This window comes from Arachis duranensis, chromosome 2, assembly GCF_000817695.3.
Source record: "Arachis duranensis cultivar V14167 chromosome 2, aradu.V14167.gnm2.J7QH, whole genome shotgun sequence".
NCBI lineage: Eukaryota > Viridiplantae > Streptophyta > Magnoliopsida > Fabales > Fabaceae > Arachis > Arachis duranensis.
This window is the reverse complement of record NC_029773.3, coordinates 3,484,927-3,502,796: the sequence shown is the minus strand read 5'-3', so window position 1 is coordinate 3,502,796 and position 17,870 is coordinate 3,484,927. Positions and strand designations below refer to the sequence as shown.

The 17,870-nt window shown below is 36.6% G+C and overlaps 3 protein-coding genes across 3 annotated transcripts in view; 2 read left to right on the top strand and 1 right to left on the bottom strand.

Annotated features, from left to right (window-relative positions):
* The window catches only part of LOC127744808 (uncharacterized), a 15,510-nt gene extending 946 nt beyond the window's left edge, over positions 1 to 14,564 (bottom strand). Inside the window, exon 1 of the mRNA XM_052257275.1 lies at positions 14,369 to 14,564. The gene's annotated coding sequence lies outside the window, so the exon portion shown is untranslated. The remainder of the gene's footprint in view (positions 1 to 14,368) is intronic.
* LOC127744875 (putative disease resistance protein At3g14460) lies at positions 3,876 to 7,596 on the top strand. Its single transcript, XM_052257694.1, has 2 exons — positions 3,876 to 7,017; positions 7,377 to 7,596. Exon 1 carries the CDS (start codon positions 3,876 to 3,878, stop codon positions 7,011 to 7,013), a length of 3,138 nt encoding a protein of 1,045 aa, XP_052113654.1. The 3' UTR covers positions 7,014 to 7,017; positions 7,377 to 7,596.
* Positions 8,685 to 17,870, top strand: part of LOC107472960 (putative disease resistance protein At3g14460) — a 41,085-nt gene continuing 31,899 nt past the window's right edge. Inside the window, exon 1 of the mRNA XM_052257273.1 lies at positions 8,685 to 9,866. Coding sequence (XP_052113233.1) covers positions 8,815 to 9,866 — 1,052 coding nt within the window. The 5' untranslated portion in view covers positions 8,685 to 8,814. The remainder of the gene's footprint in view (positions 9,867 to 17,870) is intronic.

Below are 17,870 nucleotides of genomic sequence, written 5' to 3'. Positions count from 1 at the left end.
TTATCATTTTGAAGACACTCTGGGGATCTCAAAATTTAACCCTTCAAATTGGCCACCAGAGTTGGCTAAATACTTGCTTCATGAAATGGAAGGTTCAAATTATGTTTTAGGATACTTTGAAAAAAGTACACTTTTTAAGCATCTTTCTATTTGCTTCTGTTTGTTGTCTACTTGTCAAAAACAGATTCCTTAATATGCAGGCAACTACTACTCGCCGCGATTCCTGTGTTGATAGTCTCTCTTATGCTTTTGTTTCTGCTGCTTTAAGATGGCCTATGGACCAATTCCAAACTTACTCTGCTCTGAGATTTTTCCAACAAGGGTGTGCGGCCTCTGCATAGCTATGTGCGCTCTAGTGTTATGGATTGGAAGCATAATTGTCACATGCATACTGCCTGTGATGCTCAGCTCAATCGGACTCGCTGGTTTCTTTGGCATATATGCTGTTGCTTGTTCCAACTCCTGGATATTTGTGTTCCTGAAGGTTCCAGAAACAAAGGGCATGCTTCGGCCAAGAATCTGACAAAATATTGATCTCATTCTCATGAGTTTAGCGTGTATGCATGCATGTCAGTTAGTCAGTTAGAGAAAGATATCTTGGTTGTAGTTCAATTTCAAACGTATATGTACCATCCTTCTTAAGGTGGAATGCAAGTTTTTTTTTTCCAAAGTTAGGAGAGACTCGAACCCCCGAGACCTCTAGGTAAGGATAGGGAGATTATGCTATTTGAGCTATAGCTCGTTGGTAAAGTGGAATGCAAGTTTATGATTACTTGATTAGCTTGAGTTATATGCACTTCATCACAAAATGATGTCTCCGTCTTTTTCACTAATTAAAGAAACAAATAATGCAGCATTTACTAATATACATTTAAAATTAAATAATAAAAAATATAATTATAAAAATTTGATAGGGATAATGAAAGAAAAAAAATGAAAAAAATAAATTTTGTCTCTTGTTAGTGTTTATGTGTTTTTTCTATCAAAAAGAATATAAAATACACTAATTCAGTATTTCTGAATACAATGTTTGTGTTCATATCTCATTTGTCAAATAGAATTTTTTTTTGTCTTTGGTGTATTCAACGTTTGAGATTTTTTTTAGATGTATTGAACAAATGCTATTCAAATTTATTGACTATATTTCTTCATTTGGTTCTAAGTTCATTTGAGGTGGTAATTAAGCTGGATTGATGTGTTGGGAACTAGAAACTGTGTTTCTCATTTTGGCTTCAGGTTATTGAAAAGCAAAGATGATGGAGAAAGTTGAAGTGGCACTTATCATTGAAAAGCTTTTGTTGTTGTTGGTATATTTCTCCGTTTCTCTCTATAATTTTATTTTTGCTTTTTTGCATAGAGAACAAATAAATGATAGCTTGATTTGTGGAAAGAAAAGAGTTATAAAATGGTCTTTCTGTCTTGCCAATTCTTTGTCTGAGCCAGTTGTTATGTTGCAAGATTCATGTCGGATAATCAAAGGAAGCAGCATGCATGAGATGTATAAGCTTTCAAAATAGAAGGAATAAAATTAAACCAATGATCCAACACTGTGTTCATGAGGTGTTCACATATCTACATTACTAAAAATGGTATAAAAAATAAACAAGAAAAGAGAGAATGTAGAACAATAAGCGTGTGTGGCTTTTGTGATGACAAACACTTCTTGTAATGTTTTTTAATTTGTGTTTCAGGGGATACATTGAGGATTAAGCAGCAATTGCCATGAGAGCATTGCAGTTCTGGACAGAGTCAAATTGCAGTTTCAGTAAAGAAAAAGCAACAGAAATGCAGAGTCATTTATGACTTCTACCTTTTTTTCACATATATATATATATATATATAAGATAAAAAGATAACTGATGTCATTATGAAAGTTAGATATCCTTTTATCTTATCATCCAGAAACTCTATACTTAACTGAATTTGCAATGTATTAAAGATATGCCTTTGATTTGATGTATCTTTCAGTGACAAGCAATGAGTGTGAGCTGAATGATTGGAAGGAGCAAATCTTCATCTCAAATTAAAGAACTGCTGTGTGATGTAATGTAGATTTGAGCAAATCTTTAGACTGCCTTTACCATGTGTGTTGGTCAACTGGCAAATCTGGTGTGAGAATATTGATATGATTTTCTCCCCACCCTGAAATGATCTCTACAAGGGATATATTATTGAAAAGTAAGCATAATGGATTATGTTAACCTTATTCATGTATTAGAGCATCAATTAAACACTGAATTTCTCAATGATTGGACTGCACTTGTATTTAAAAACTTTTTGTAGTGTTGAAAATGTGACATTTGTTTATCACCATCTGCATCTACATTGCCACAGGCTCATTCTAGTACAAGTTTGAGCCTACCACTATAGCAAAATCATTTTCATAAGTAATCTGCAACGGACCTGCAATTATCAAGCATCATGACCTTAACCAGTTCTAATCTGACTGCTCAAAGAATTCCATCGACTATGCAATCATTTAGCCTGGTTGTTGCTTGGAAAATTAAATTGTAGCATGTAATTTAAAATAGAGTAAATAGGCATTTTGATTGTCGGAAAAAATCAGATTTTGACAAAATAGTCGCAATAGATAGTAATGACAAGATTACTACAAAAATATGTTCTATTTGACAAAATGATTCAAGTGCTAATTCGTTGACGAAGTTGCCTACGTGACATACTAACATATTAGCTGCTGACATGGAATACCATTTCTCTAGTAGATAAAGAAAAAAAAAATATTTCTACATATGAATATGTATTAATATTATTTGTACATGTGATTATGTATTTCACGCTCTTTCTCCCTTTCTATCACATTTAAACTTAATAATCATTTGAATTATATGGCTATTTAAATGTTTCAACTATTATTATCGAATTAAAATAGTAACAGGACTAGCTATTAGCTGGGTTGTGCAGAAAGTCTGAAACCTTCCTCAAATTGCAATTTTAATTTGTGAAGAGTATCCTTGAAGGCAGCTACCACATGAATTCAATGGTCTAAGCTATGTTGCCAACATATTTTAACCTCACACGATCCATTATTGTTATCAATAATGATATGCATTGATATCATAAGATGATGATCCTACATTAAATTATATAGTTAATTATTGTCCACAAAGACTAGTTTCGGTTGGTCACCCTTTTGCTATTTGAATACTGTGTTTCAACCTTCAAAGAAGAATATAAAAATGAAGTAAATATAGCAAAGCCAGCTATGCACTCCATGCGATGTCAACGAGTTTTTGGTGAGGAACCTTGGTGATATCTCGCTTATATGGCTTTTATTATTGTTGAATACCTTGCAAGCATTACTGCAATATTGCTCTCTCTTCCTTGCATTCTCAAAATCCAATCACTCACTGATTATTTGGCTGTTGTTGTGATCTGCATCATATCATGGCTGAAACACTTGTTGTTGGAGCCTTAGTTTCTGGCTTCGCCAACGTCATTCTTGACAGGCTCATTTCACGTGAGTTTGTCAACTTGGTGGTGGGCAAGAAGCTGCACCGGAAGTTGGTTGAAAGGCTGAGGACTGCTATCTTGGCTGCCAAAGCTCTGGTTGCTGACGCTGAGCAGAAGCAGTTTGGAAACGAACTCGTGAGGGAGTGGCTTGATAGTCTCAAAGATGCTCTCTACACTGCTGATGACTTGCTGGACCGTGTCTTCATCAAAGCTCAAATTCGCAACTTCCCTACTTGCAAGAATCAGAGGAGCAACTTGAAAGAATAGTAGATCTTGAGACTTGCAAAGATACCCTTGGTCTGAGAGAGATTTCAACGGGAAGCTCTTCATGGAGACCTCCATCCACTTCTCTTGTCAAGGGGAATGTGTTCGGCAGGGATGCTGACCAACAGGCACTAATCAAGATGCTCCATGACAACAATGATCGCAACTTGTCCGTCATCTCTATTGTTGGTATGGGCGGGGTTGGTAAAACTACTTTAGCTCAATGGCTCTACAACAATAAGGATTTGATGTACGGGGTTGATCTGAAAGTATGGATTTGTGTTTCTGAAAATTTTGATGTTGTTGAGACTACAAAGAATGTTATAAAGGGGATCTCTTCAGGTGTCTGTAGCCTTGACAGCTTTGATTTACTTCAACAAGATTTGAAGATAAAACTGTCAGAAAAGAAGTTCTTCATTGTTTTGGACGATGTTTGGAGTGAAGATGCTGACAAATGGAATAGTTTTATCACCCCTTTTCAACATGGGAGAAAGGGAAGCACTATTCTTCTAACTACCCGCAAGGTAAATGTTGGTCCAATAGTCCAACACTATAACTCTTACATTCTCAAGCAACTGTCAGATGATTATTGTTGGTCTATTTTTGCGGACAATGCATCCTTTCCCGAGTCAAATGGGAGCTCAGAACTGGAAGGAATAGGTAGAAAGATTGTCAAGAGGTGTGATGGCTTGCCGTTAGCTGCAGAAACACTTGGACGCTTGTTGCGTTCAGAGCATCATGTTGAAGAATGGAATAAAATACTGTCGAGTGACATTTGGGATTTTCGTCTGGAAAATTGCAAGATTGTTCCTGCATTGTTATTAAGTTACCATCATTTGCCTGCTCATTTAAAATGTTGTTTTGTTTATTGTTCATTGTATCCCAAAGATCATAAACTTGATAAAGATGAATTAATTTTGCTGTGGATGGCTGAAGACCTTTTACAACCACCACGGAGGGGACAGACTTTAGAAGAAGTTGGTTACGACTGTTTTGATGACTTGGCTTCAAGACTATTCTTTAAGCAAGTCGAGAATGATGATGAGAAGTATTTTGTGATGCATGATCTCATGCATGACTTGGCAACTTTTCTTGCTGGAGATCTTTATTGTAGATTCTCAGAAGAACTTGGTGAAAAGGAAGAGATGAGTATTCTAACTCGTCATTTGTCATACGGTGATTCAATCCCTGAAAAAACATGCTCCTCTAATAAAATAGAATCTTTGAGGACATTACTATATACCAATCATGAAGCTGGTTTCTGGAAAGCACGCGCAACATTACCATGTGACATATTGTCAAAGAATAAATACCTGAGAGTTTTATCGTTTGATAGACTTAATATATTTCCTGATTCAATAGCTAAATTGATCCAACTGCGCTATTTGGATCTTTCTTGGAGTGATATTGAGGTATTGCCGCCGTCATTATGCAACTTGTGCAATCTACAAACTTTAAAGTTAGAAGGTTGTTCAAAGCTGACTATGCTGCCCAATGGCATGTCTAATCTTGTGAATTTGCGGCATCTTAATATAACGGGTACTCCTCTGAAAGAAATGCCAAAAGGAATGGGCGAATTAAAACAGTTGCACATTTTAAGCAAGTTTGTGGTGGGAAAGCAAGAAGACAACAGAATCCAAGAGTTAGGAGGGCTTTTAAATCTTCATGGTTCACTTGAGCTTCAAAAATTGGAGAATGTGTTTGATGTCAATCAGGCAAGGAGTGCAAGGATAATAGATAAGAAGCACATTGAGTGCTTATTCTTGGAATGGTCTTCAGGTGATGATATGGTTTCAAACATACATAATGATGAACAAGACATACTCCAGGGCTTGCAACCGCACCGTGTCTTGAAAGTGTTGAAAATCGAGGGATACAAAGGTAAAATATTTGCAGATTGGTTGGGGGGCTGTTCCTACAGCAATATGACACATGTATCTCTGGAGTCTTGCAGGAATTGCTACATGCTGCCTTCACTTGGACAGCTGCCATCTCTAAAGTCCCTCCGCATTGAAAGGTTTGATCAGCTGAAGAGCATTGGCAAGGAGTTTTACAAGAATGAAGGCCATCAACGTTCTTCGCCTATTGCACCGTTTCCCTCCTTGGAGACATTGGAATTTGATGAGATGTCATGTTGGGAGGAGTGGCACTTACCTGACTCAGAAGCCTTTCCTCAGCTTAAGAGCCTTCAAATAAGACATTGTCGAATGTTAAAGGGAGATATGCTTAATCAGGTATTGATGAGAATCGTTTCTTCCTCATCGGATGTTTCCAAAGTGCGACAACTGGAAATACTAGAGGATGGTGAAACATGGGATAAAAAGATGAGACTTGACGGGGATATGTTATCAATTAGTGGATTTGAATGTGTGGTGGAGTGTGCATTTAAGGAAAGGATCATGCACCATCTAACTTCCCTCCAAGAACTACATATCTCATTATGTTTGTCTGTTGTATCCTTGGGGGGAAATTGTTTACCCAAATCTTTGCAAAAGCTAACAATGTATAGGTGCAGGCAAATTGAATTACTCCAGCAACAAGACAAGTATGATTTGGTAGATCTACAAATAGAATTCAGTTGTGATTCACTGACCTCATTGTCGTTGGATGCCTTTCCCAAACTCAAGAATCTGGAGATAAGAGAATGTAAGAATCTGGAATCAGTTTCAATGTCAGAGCCACTACACGCTGCTCTTCAATATCTCAGCGTCACAAATTGCGACAAGTGGGAGGCATTGCCACGTGGCATCCCAAATTTAGAGTATCTTGACATACGAGGTTGCCCAAACATTTGTAGGTTGCCAGAGGGAGGTTTGCCGCCTAACCTGAAAGCGCTTAGGATAGGATTTTGCGAGCAACAACTGAGGGATCTATCATGGTTGGGCAACTTGGACAACATCACTTATCTCACCATCTCAGGCAACGGCTATAAGAAGGACATACTAGAGTCATTGAAGGTCGCTGCCTCGCCTTTCCCAGAGGAGGGTTGGCTGCCTCGCCTTCCCTCCCTTGCCTTTCTTCAGATAAGCTGGTTTGATAATCTGCACACATTGGAGTGCAGCGAGCTTCTCCACCTCACCTCCCTCCAACAACTACAAATTGAGTACTGTTTGAACCTGAAGATTATGGAAGGAGAAAAGCTGCCTCCTTCTCTCTTACTACTTCGAATTCATGCCTGTCGTCTGTTGGGCGAACACTGCAAGAACAAGCATCCACAAATTTGGTCCAAAATTTCCCACATCCCCACCATTCAAGTTGATGGCAAGCAAATTTTTTGAGCAGGTAATTCTCTAACCTTCATATTTGTCATGCTACCACAATTAAATTCACACATGCATAAATTTTCCTTTTCCTTCAAGTCAATTTTTTTCTCTTTCTATAAACAACATTAACCACTTGAACTCATATGCCAACTGCAAAATTTGCATTCTTTTCTTTTGTTTATCGGGAAAGTTCTCAGTTTGCAGCTCTAGTTAAAGAAATATCCTTTATTTCTCGAGGAAACAGCCATTGTTATCTGTAATACTTGTTAACTCTCATATTTTATTAAAAAAATCGTATATTTTGTGTATGCAACAGTTGGGTGTTTATTTTTAAACAAATGGATGTATCAAATTTAATATTTTTACAATCTTCTACAGGTAGCTTGTGCACATATCGAGATGTAATCCTATACATTGCCTATACATCTTCATCTAATTCTAACTTCATTTGAGGTGGTAATTAAGCTGGATTCATGTATTGGGAAACAGAAACTGTGTGTTTTATGATTTTGGCTTCAAGTTATTGAAAAGCAAAGACATGATGGAGAAAGTTGGTGACACACTGACACTCATTATTGAAAAGCTTTGGTTGTTGTTGGTATATTTCTCTATTCCTCTCTATAATTTTCTTTCTTGTTTGCTTTTTGCACAGAGAAAAAATAAATTATAACTTGATTTGTGGAAAGAAACGAGTTATAAAATTGTGTTTCTGTTTTTGTCAAATCTTTATGATCATGGAGTTGCTGTTGTTACAAGATTCATGTAGGATAGTGAAAGGAGTCAGCATCATAAGGTGTTAAGTTTTTGCCCGTAGATTGAATAAATAGTAGTAGATGCCTATAATAAGCTATTTCTAATACTAAGAAATGGTTCTGTAATAATAACTATTTCTTCCGTTTTGGATTTGGGCACGTTATCAAACAGATTTCCCGAGGTGACCAAGATATGTAGCTAATGCAGTCAAGATTCAAAGAATATGCTTTCCATATTTGAAGATGACAATCATGTACCTGAAGTAGTCAAAGAAGTTGTAGTGATGCCATCAGCAACAATTTTGTTCCTATCAACTTTACTCAATGGTGTGTGCAGTTTGTACATATATCAAACCAGTTGTGGTTCTGTAAATTTTTCATGTTTTTGGTTCACATTTATATGCTTTGGCGCTTGATTGTTTTTGACTTAATGTAAGCATTTGATTTGTGCACTTATTTGAGATTCTCTTGTATCCTTACTCTAATTATAGTGGTACTGTTTTATTTGATTTGTTTCTATTTTTATTGTTTCGGCTTGTTATTCGATCGTTGTCACTGTTTTGTGTATTGTTACCCCAATTATTCTCTCAAGCAGTTATTCCAATTGATGAGGCATTTGGCAAATCAATATGTTGTGTTTCTAAAATTGAAAAGTGACCTTGAAGAGAGCTAGCACGTGAAGCCAATGAGTAAACACTATTACCAACCCCATTTTAACCTCACACCACCATTATATAGTTTATTAATTTCCACAAAGACTAGTTTAAGTTGGTCACCTTTTTGCTATTTGAATACTCTGTTTCATCCTTCAAAGAAGAATATAAAAATGAAGTAACGTGCAAAGCCAGCTATGCACTCCACAACTGGGAATTATTTTATGTTACCTCGGAGATCGATACCACGTGATGCCAACGTCTCTTCGCTGGTGATATCTCGCTGTATGCCTATTGCTGCATAGTGAATACCTTGCAAACATTATTGCACCATTGCTCTCTCTTTGTTACATTCTGAAAATTCCAATCTCTCACTCATTAGTTCGCTGTTGTTGAGATCTGTATCATATCATGGCTGAAGCACTTGTGGTTGGAGCTCTAGTTAATGGCTTGGCCAACGTTGTTCTTGACAGGCTCATTTCATCTGAGTTTCTCAACTTGGTGGTGGGCAAGAAGCTGGATCGGAAGTTGGTTGAGAAGCTGAAGACTGCTATCTTGGCGGCCAAAGATCTGGCTGCTGACGCTGAGCAGAAGCAGTTTGGAAACGAACTCGTGAGGGAATGGCTTGATAGTCTCAAAGATGCTCTCTACACTGCTGATGACTTGCTGGACCGTGTCTTCATCAAAGCTCAAATTCGCAACAAGGTACGCATTCGTCTTCCTCACTTCCTTGATCTGTCTGGTAGGAAGATGGTGACTAAGATAGAAGAGGTGGTTGAAAGAATAGAAGATCTTGAGAGACGCAAAGATACCCTTGGTCTGAGAGAGATTCAAACAGGAAGCTCTTCATGGAGACCTCCATCCACTTCTCTTGTGAAGGGGAATGTGTTCGGCAGGGATGGTGACCAACAGGCACTAATCAAGATGCTCAATGACAACAATCATCATAACTTGTCCGTCATCTCTATTCTTGGTATGGGCGGTGTTGGTAAAACTACTTTGGCGCAATGGCTCTACAACAATAAGGATTTGATGCACGGGGTTGATCTGAAAGCATGGATTTGTGTTTCTGAAAATTTTGATGTTGTTGAGACTACAAAGAATGTTATAAAGGGGATCTCTTCAGGTGTTTGTAGTCTTGACGGCTTTGATTTACTTCAACAACATTTGAAGGAAAAACTGTCACAAAAGAAGTTTTTCATTGTTTTGGACGATGTTTGGAGTGAAGATGCTGACAAATGGAATAGTTTTATCACCCCTTTTCAACATGGGACAAAGGGAAGCACTATTCTTCTAACTACCCGCATGGTAAATGTTGGTCGAATAGTCCAACACTATAACTCTTACACCCTCAATCAACTGTCAGATGATGATTGTTGGTCTATTTTTGCGGACAATGCATCCTTTCCTAAATCAAATGGGAGCTCAGAACTGGAAGGAATAGGTAGAAAGATTGTCGAGAGGTGTGATGGGTTGCCGTTAGCTGCAGAAACACTTGGACGCTTGTTGCGCTCAGAGCATCGTGTTGAAGAATGGAATAAAATACTATTCAGTGACATTTGGGAATTTCGTCTGGCAAATAGTAAGATTGTTCCTGCATTGTTATTAAGTTACCATCATCTGCCTACTCATTTGAAACGATGCTTTGTTTATTGTTCATTGTATCCCAAAGATTATCAATTTGATAAAGATGAATTAATATTGCTGTGGATGGCGGAAAACCTTTTACAACCACCAAGGAGGGGACAGACTTTAGAAGAAGTTGGTTGCGAGTGTTTTGATGACTTGGTTTCAAGACTATTCTTCAAGCAGGTCGAGAATGATGATGAGAAGTATTTTGTGATGCACGATCTCATGCATGACTTGGCGATTTTTCTTGCTGGAAAATTTTGTTGTAGACTATCTGAAGAACTTGGTGAAGAGGAAGAAATGAGTATTCTAACTCGTCATTTGTCATACGGTGATTCAATCCCTGAGAAAACATGCTCCTCTATTAAAATAGAATCTTTGAGGACATTATTATTTATCAATCATGGACATTTATTCAGGGGAGAAGCCGCAACATTACCATGTGACATATTGTCAAAGAATAAATACCTGAGAGTTTTATCCCTTGATATACCGAATGTATTTCCTGATTCAATAGGTAAACTGATCCAACTGCGCTATTTGGATCTTTCTTGGAGTGATATTGAGGTATTGCCTCAGTCGTTATGCAACTTGTGCAATCTACAAACTTTAAAGTTAGTAGGTTGTTCAAAGCTGACTATGCTGCCCAATGGCATGTATAATCTTGTGAATTTGCGGCATCTTGATATAAGAGGTACTCGTCTGAAAGAAATGCCAAAAGGAATGGGCAAATTAAAACAGTTGCGCATTTTAAGTTACTACATCGTAGGCAAGTCTGAAGACAATGGAATCCAAGAGTTAGCAGCGCTTTTAAATCTTCATGGAACACTTGAGATTCAGAAATTGGAGAATGTGGTTGATGCCAATCAGGCAAGGAATGCAAGGATAATAGATAAGAAGCACATTGAGTACTTATTGTTGAAATGGTCTTCAGATGATGATATGGTTTCAAACACACATACTGATGATCAAGATATACTCCAGGGCTTGCAACCGGACACAGGCTTGAAGGAGTTGAAAATCAAGGGATACAAGGGTACAATATTTTCCAACTGGTTGGGGTGCTGTTCCTACAAAAATATGACACGTGTATCTCTGAAGTCCTGCATGAATTGCTGCATGTTGCCTTCACTTGGACAGCTGCCATCCCTCAAGTCCCTCCGCGTTGAAAGGTTTGATGAGCTGAAGAGCATTGGCAAGGAGTTTTACATGAATGAAGGCCATCAACATTCTTCGCCTATTGCACCGTTTCCCTCACTGGAGACATTGGTATTTGATGACATGTCATGTTGGGAGGAGTGGAGCTTACCTGACTCAGAAGCCTTTCCTCAGCTTAAGAGCCTTCAAATAAGAGAGTGTCGAATGTTAAAGGGAGATATGGTTAATCAGGTATTAATGAGAATCGTTTCTTCCTCATCGGATGTTTCCAAAGTGCGCCAACTGAAAATACGAGACGTAGATGATGAAGGATGGGATAAAGAGATGAGGCTTGATGGGGGGCAATTGTTTACCCAAATCTTTGCAAAAGCTCAAAATCTCGTGGTGCGACCGAATTGAATTACTCCAGCAACAAGACAAGTATGATTTGGTAGATCTAAAAATATATAAAAGTTGTGATTCACTGAGCTTATTGTCGTTGGATGCCTTTCCCAAACTCAAGAATCTCGAGATAACACAGTGTGAGAATGTGGAATCAGTTTCAATGTCAGAGCCACCACATGCTGCTCTTCAACATCTCAGCATCACAAATTGCAACAAGTTCGATGCATTGCCACGTGGCATCCCAAATTTACAGTCTCTCGACATACAAGGTTGCCCAAACATTTGCAGGTTGCCAGAGGGAGGTTTGCCGCCTAACCTGAAAGAGCTTAGGGTAGGAGATTGCGAGAAACAAGTGAGGGACCTATCATGGTTGGGCAACTTGGACAACCTCACTCATCGCAACGAGCTTCTCCGCCTCACCTCCCTCCAACAATTACACATTTCATGGTGTGGTACTCTGGAGAATATTGCAGGAGAAAAGCTGCCTTCCTCCCTCCAAGAATTACACATTTCATTGTGTGATACTCTGGAGAATATTGCAGGAGAAAAGCTGCCTCCCTCTCTCTTACTACTTCAACTTGATTTCTGTGGTTTGCTGGGCGAACACTGCAAGAACAAGCATCAACAAATTTGGTCCAAAATTTCCCACATCCCCACCATTATAGTCGATGAGATTCAAATTTCTGAGTAGAGATTTCTGAGCAGGTAATTCTCTAACCTTCATATTTGTCATGCTACCACAATTAAATTCACACATGCATAAATTTTCCTTTTCCTTCAAGTCAATTTTTTTCTTTTTCTATAAAAAACACTAACCACTTGAACTCATATGCCAACTGGAAAATTTGCATTCTTTTCTTTCATTTATGGGGAAAGCTCTCAGTTTGCAGTTCTAGTTAAACAAATATCCTTTCTTACTCTGGGAAACAGTCATTATTATCTGTATTACTTGTTAACTCTCATATTTTGGGTGTTTATTTTTAAACAAATGGATTTATCAAATTTAATATTTTTACAATCTTCTGCAGGTAGCTTGTGCACATATCGAGATGTAATCCTATACATTCCCTATACATCTTCATCTAATTCTATTTTCATTTGAGGTGATAATTAAGCTGGATTTATGTATTGGGCAACAGAAACTCTGTGTTTTCTGATTTTGGCTTCAAGTTATTGAAAAGCAAAGACATGATGGAGAAAGTTGGTGGCACTCATTATTGAAAAGCTTTCGTTGTTGTTGGTATATTTTTCTATTCCTCTCTATAATTTCTTTCCCTTTTGCTTTTTGCACAGAGAAAAAATAAATCATAACTTTATTTGTAGAAAGAAAAGAGTTACAAAATTGTGTTTCTGTCTTTCTCAATTCTTTATGATCATAGAGTTAGCTGTTGTTGCAAGATTCATGTAGGATAGTGAAAGGAATCAGCATGCATAAGTTGTACAAGTTTTTTGCTCATAGATTGAATCTTACATAAAATAAATAGTAGTAGACGCCTAATAAGCTATTTCTAATACTAAGAAAAGGTTCTGTAATAATAACTATTTCTTTTTTTTTTTTTTAATTTGGACACGTTATCAAACAGATTTCTGAAGGTGAGAAAGTATGTAGCTAATGCAGTCAAGATGCAAAGAATATGCTTTCCATATTTGAAGATGATGATAATCATGTACCTGAAGTAGTCAAAGAAGTTGTAGTGATGCCATCAGCAACAATTTCGTTCCTATCAACTTCACTCAATGGTGTGTGCAGTTTGTACCCAATGGGTCTCATTTCCTTTCACTGATGACTCTAAAATCAAACCAGTGATCCAACATTGTGTTCATGATGTTTTCACATAATTGTGTGTCTGGTTTTTGTGATGACAAACACTTAGTCTTGAAATAGTTTTTAATTTGTGTTTCAGGAAGTACATATTGAGGTTTGGTAACCATATCTAAATTATCTTCATTCAATCCAAAGTTCATCAGAAGAGGTGCTCTGTTATTTTAGCTTCAGGTTCGTATAGTTACTCCTTTCCTCCGTACAATTTACTTCTCCTATTTTGGTTGGAGTAAGAAAAAAAGATGATAATAGCTTGGTTTGAGAAGGAATTGTATGTAGTTCAGGGAAGGTGGTATTTCTAACTTTCTTATTTTTTAATGTATATGCTAAACTAAATGTTCTATAAATATCAACTTAATTTTGGTTCTTTAACTTCTGCCAAAGCTGTTACAATGCCAAAACCTGAAATCAGTGGTGGAGCTTGTAAATTTAAACAAAAAGATGTAGCATTTCTAATGCATTCAAGTTTATTACATGAATTTACAAAGACATCTATAATGTCATTATTCATTAATAAAATCTGTTATCAAAGACAATCTTGATGAACTTTCTCCTCGTTGAAGAAAATATTAGGTTGGGGATTTGAGTGTTTGATCGCTTGTGGATTCTGCTGGGAGTGTCAAGCTTACTAGCTCCTCTTTTGAAAATTATGTGAGTTCTTAAACTACACGTCTAGTCTAATAATTGATTTTTTTTTATGTTCAAACATTTCATGAAGATGATCATGCTTTAAAATTTCTGCTCCACCATCCATGTTGAATTCAGATGCTGCAATATCCTCATCAAGTGGTGCTTCATTTGGTGCCACATTAGGTTCTGCTGCCACGTTCAATGCCGGATCAAGTGGTGACTGAAACAAGAAAATAACGAAACAAATACATACTTTTTATGCAACATTTTATTACCAAATCAAGGTATATTGAAAAGAAATTGCTGATTTGATATTAAGTAAACAGCATCAGTAACAGATACCTGAATAGTTTCCAACTTCAGCAAGAGCCTCATTATATTCTCTCCAAGTGCGATCCTCTGCTTCTCATCATTTTGTAGATCAGAAGAGTGCTCAAACGCTTGAATAGAAGTTTTGACATTAGTCAACTCCTTACTTACTTCGGCTATCTGCTTCAATTTCTCCAATGGCTCTGATCTCCTCACTTGGTAACTGCGATACACAGCTTGAATTAAAATGGCATCTGATAAAGCCTTTCTCTCCTATCCGCCTTCGCCAGTTGGTTTGCTCGAGTTCTTTGCTTCATTCGGCTTACTAGCCTCTTCCATCATCTTCTCTGCTCCATTTTGTGCCTTCTTTTCTTCAGTATCTCCACCTGAACAATTCTCATCTGCACCCTTGTCTCCATCGGTCTTATTTTCAGTCACCTGAATGGTTTCCTCTTTTGGTTGAACTTCCTTGCTGGCATTAGCTCCAAATCTACATCATTCCTAATCAGTTCTGTCACAACCTTGTTGATTCTTCCTGGTATAGCTTTAAGCATGAGGCTCATAGATATCTCAGGAAGAAGGTATGCTTTTTTTTTTTGGTTTGGCAGTTTAATACCTGTTTAGTTGTGTATTTCTATTATCATTTTGAAGACACTCTGGGGATCTCAACATTTAACCCTTCAAATTGGCCTCCAGAGTTGGCTAAATACTTGCTTCATGAAATGGAAGGTTCAAATTATGTTTTAGGATACTTTGAAAAAAGTACACTTTTTAAGCATCTTTCTATTTGCTTCTATTTGTTGTCTACTTGTCAAAAACAGATTCCTTAATATGCAGGCAACTACTACTCACCGCGATTCCTGTGTTGATAGTCTCGCTTATGCTTTTGTTTCTACTGCTTTAAGATGGCCTATGGACCAATTCCAAACTTACTCTGCTCTGAGATTTTTCCAACAAGGGTGTGCGCCCTCTGCATAGCTATATGCGCTCTAGTGTTATGGATTGGAAGCATAATTGTCACATGCACACTGCCTGTGATGCTCATCTCAATCGGACTCGCCGGTTTCTTTGGCATATATGCTGTTGCTTGTTCCAACTCCTGGATATTTGTGTTCCTGAAGGTTCCAGAAACAAAGGGCATGCTTCGGCCAAGAATCTGTGACAAAATATTGATCTCATTCTCATGAGTTTAGCGTGTATGCATGTATGTCAGTTAGTCAGTTAGAGAAAGATATCTTGGTTGTAGTTCAATTTCAAAGATATGTACCATCCTTTTTAAGGTGGAATGCAAGTTTTTTTTCCCCAAAATTAGGAGATGACTCGAACCCCCGAGATCTCTAGGTAAGAATGGGGAGATTATGCCATTTGAGCTATAGCTCGTTGGCAAGGTGGAATGCAAGTTTATGATTACTCAGATTAGCTTGATTTATATGCACTTCATCACAAAATGATGTCTCCGTCTTTTTCACTAATTAAAGAAACCAATAATGCAGCATTTACTAATATACGTTTAAAATTAAATAATAAAAAATATAATTATAAAAATTTGATAGGAATAATGAAAGAAAAAAATGAAAAAAATAAATTGTCTTTAATATAAAATACACTAATTCAGTATTTCTGAATACAATGTTTGTGTTCATATCTCATTTGTCAAATAGGAAATTTTTTTTGTCTTTGGTGTATTCAACATTTGAGATTTTTTTTAGATGTATTGAACAAATGGATGATTCAAATTTATTGTTTCTACTATCTTCTGTAGGTAGCTTGTGTACATGTTGAGATGTAATCCTATGCATTGACTATATTTCTTCATTTAGTTCCAAGTTCATTTGAGGTGGTAATTAAGCTGGATTGATGTGTTGGGAACTAGAAACTGTGTTTCTCATTTTGGCTTCATGTTATTGAAAAGCAAAGATGATGGAGAATGTAGAAGTGGCACTTATCAATTTATCATTGAAAAGCTTTTGTTGTTGTTGGTATATTTCTCCGTTTCTCTCTATAATTTTATTTTTGCTTTTTTGCATAGAGAAAAAAATAAATGATAGCTTGATTTGTGGAAAGAAAAGAGTTATAAAATGGTCTTTCTGTCTTGCCAATTCTTTGTCTGAGCCAGCTGTTATGTTGCAAGATTCATGTCGGATAGTAAAAAGAAGCAGCATGCATGAGATGTATGAGCTTTCAAAATAGAAGGATCAAAATTAAACAATGATCCAACATTGTGTTCATGAGGTTTTAACATATCTGCATTACTAAAAATGGTATAAAAAATAAACAAGAAAAGAGAGAACGTAGAACAATAAGCGTGTGTGGCTTTTGTGATGACAAACACTTCTTGTAATGTTTTTTAATTTGTGTTTCAGGGGATACATTGAGGATTAAGCAGCAATTGCCACGAGAGCATTGCAGTTCTGGACAGAATCTTGAATTGCAGTTTCAGTAAAGAAAAAGCAACAGAAATGCAGAGTCATTTATGACTTCTACCTTTTTTTCATATATATATATATATATATATAAGATAAAAAGATAACTGATGTCATTATGAAAGTTAGATATCCTTTTATCTTATCATCCAGAAACTCTATACTTAACTGAATTTGCAATGTATTAAAAGATATGCCTTTGGTTTGATGTATCTTTCAGTGACAAGCAATAAGTGTGAGCTGAATGATTGGAAGGAGCAAATCTTCATCTCAAATTAAAGAACTGCTGTGTGTGTAATGTAGATTTGAGCAAATCTTTAGACCGCCTTTACCATGTGTGTTGTTCAACTGACAAATCTGGGATGAGAATATTGATATGATTTTTTTTTCTCCCCTGAAATGATCTCTATAAGGGATATATTATTGAAAAGTAAGCATAATGGATTATGTTAACCTTATTCATGTATTAGAGCATCAATTAAACACTGAATTTCTCAATGATTGGACTGCACTTGTATTTTAAACTTTTTCAAGTGGCTAGTAATGTAGTGTTGCTATAGAGAATAGGGATTGAAAATGTGACCTTTGTTCATCACCATCTGCATCTATATTGTCACAAGCTCATTCTACTACAGGTTTGAGCCTACCACTATAGCTAGGGATGAAAAAAAATATCTGAATCAACTGGAATCTGCGGAAAAAACTTGCGACGGTATCAAAATGGGGACCCGTCCCCACGAATAAACAGGGACGGAGGCGGGGATTGAGGTACCTGCCCCATGAAGACTTGCTAAATCCTGCTAGTATAAAATTACTAAAATCTAAAATATTTTATATATATATTTACATCAATTAATTATTTAAATTTGTATTATTATAAGAAGGGAGTACTATCACCGAACTATGATGGTCGATCAAGATTTATTATGTTACTAGATTAAAAACTTTTCTATTTCATTTTATTTTAATTTATATGTGGGAGATTTTGAATTTATGTTATTATGTTAAATGTGTTTGAATTATCTTTAATTTGATACATTTTAGTTGAATTATATAAAATTTTATCATGGTTTTTTTTATAATTTAATATCTATGGATACCTGCGGGTATCC

Bases quoted from the DNA above. Each gene is read 5' to 3' on its own strand.
- LOC127744875 (XM_052257694.1), top strand. From the start codon at position 3,876: ATGCTCCATGACAACAATGATCGCAACTTGTCCGTCATCTCTATTGTT.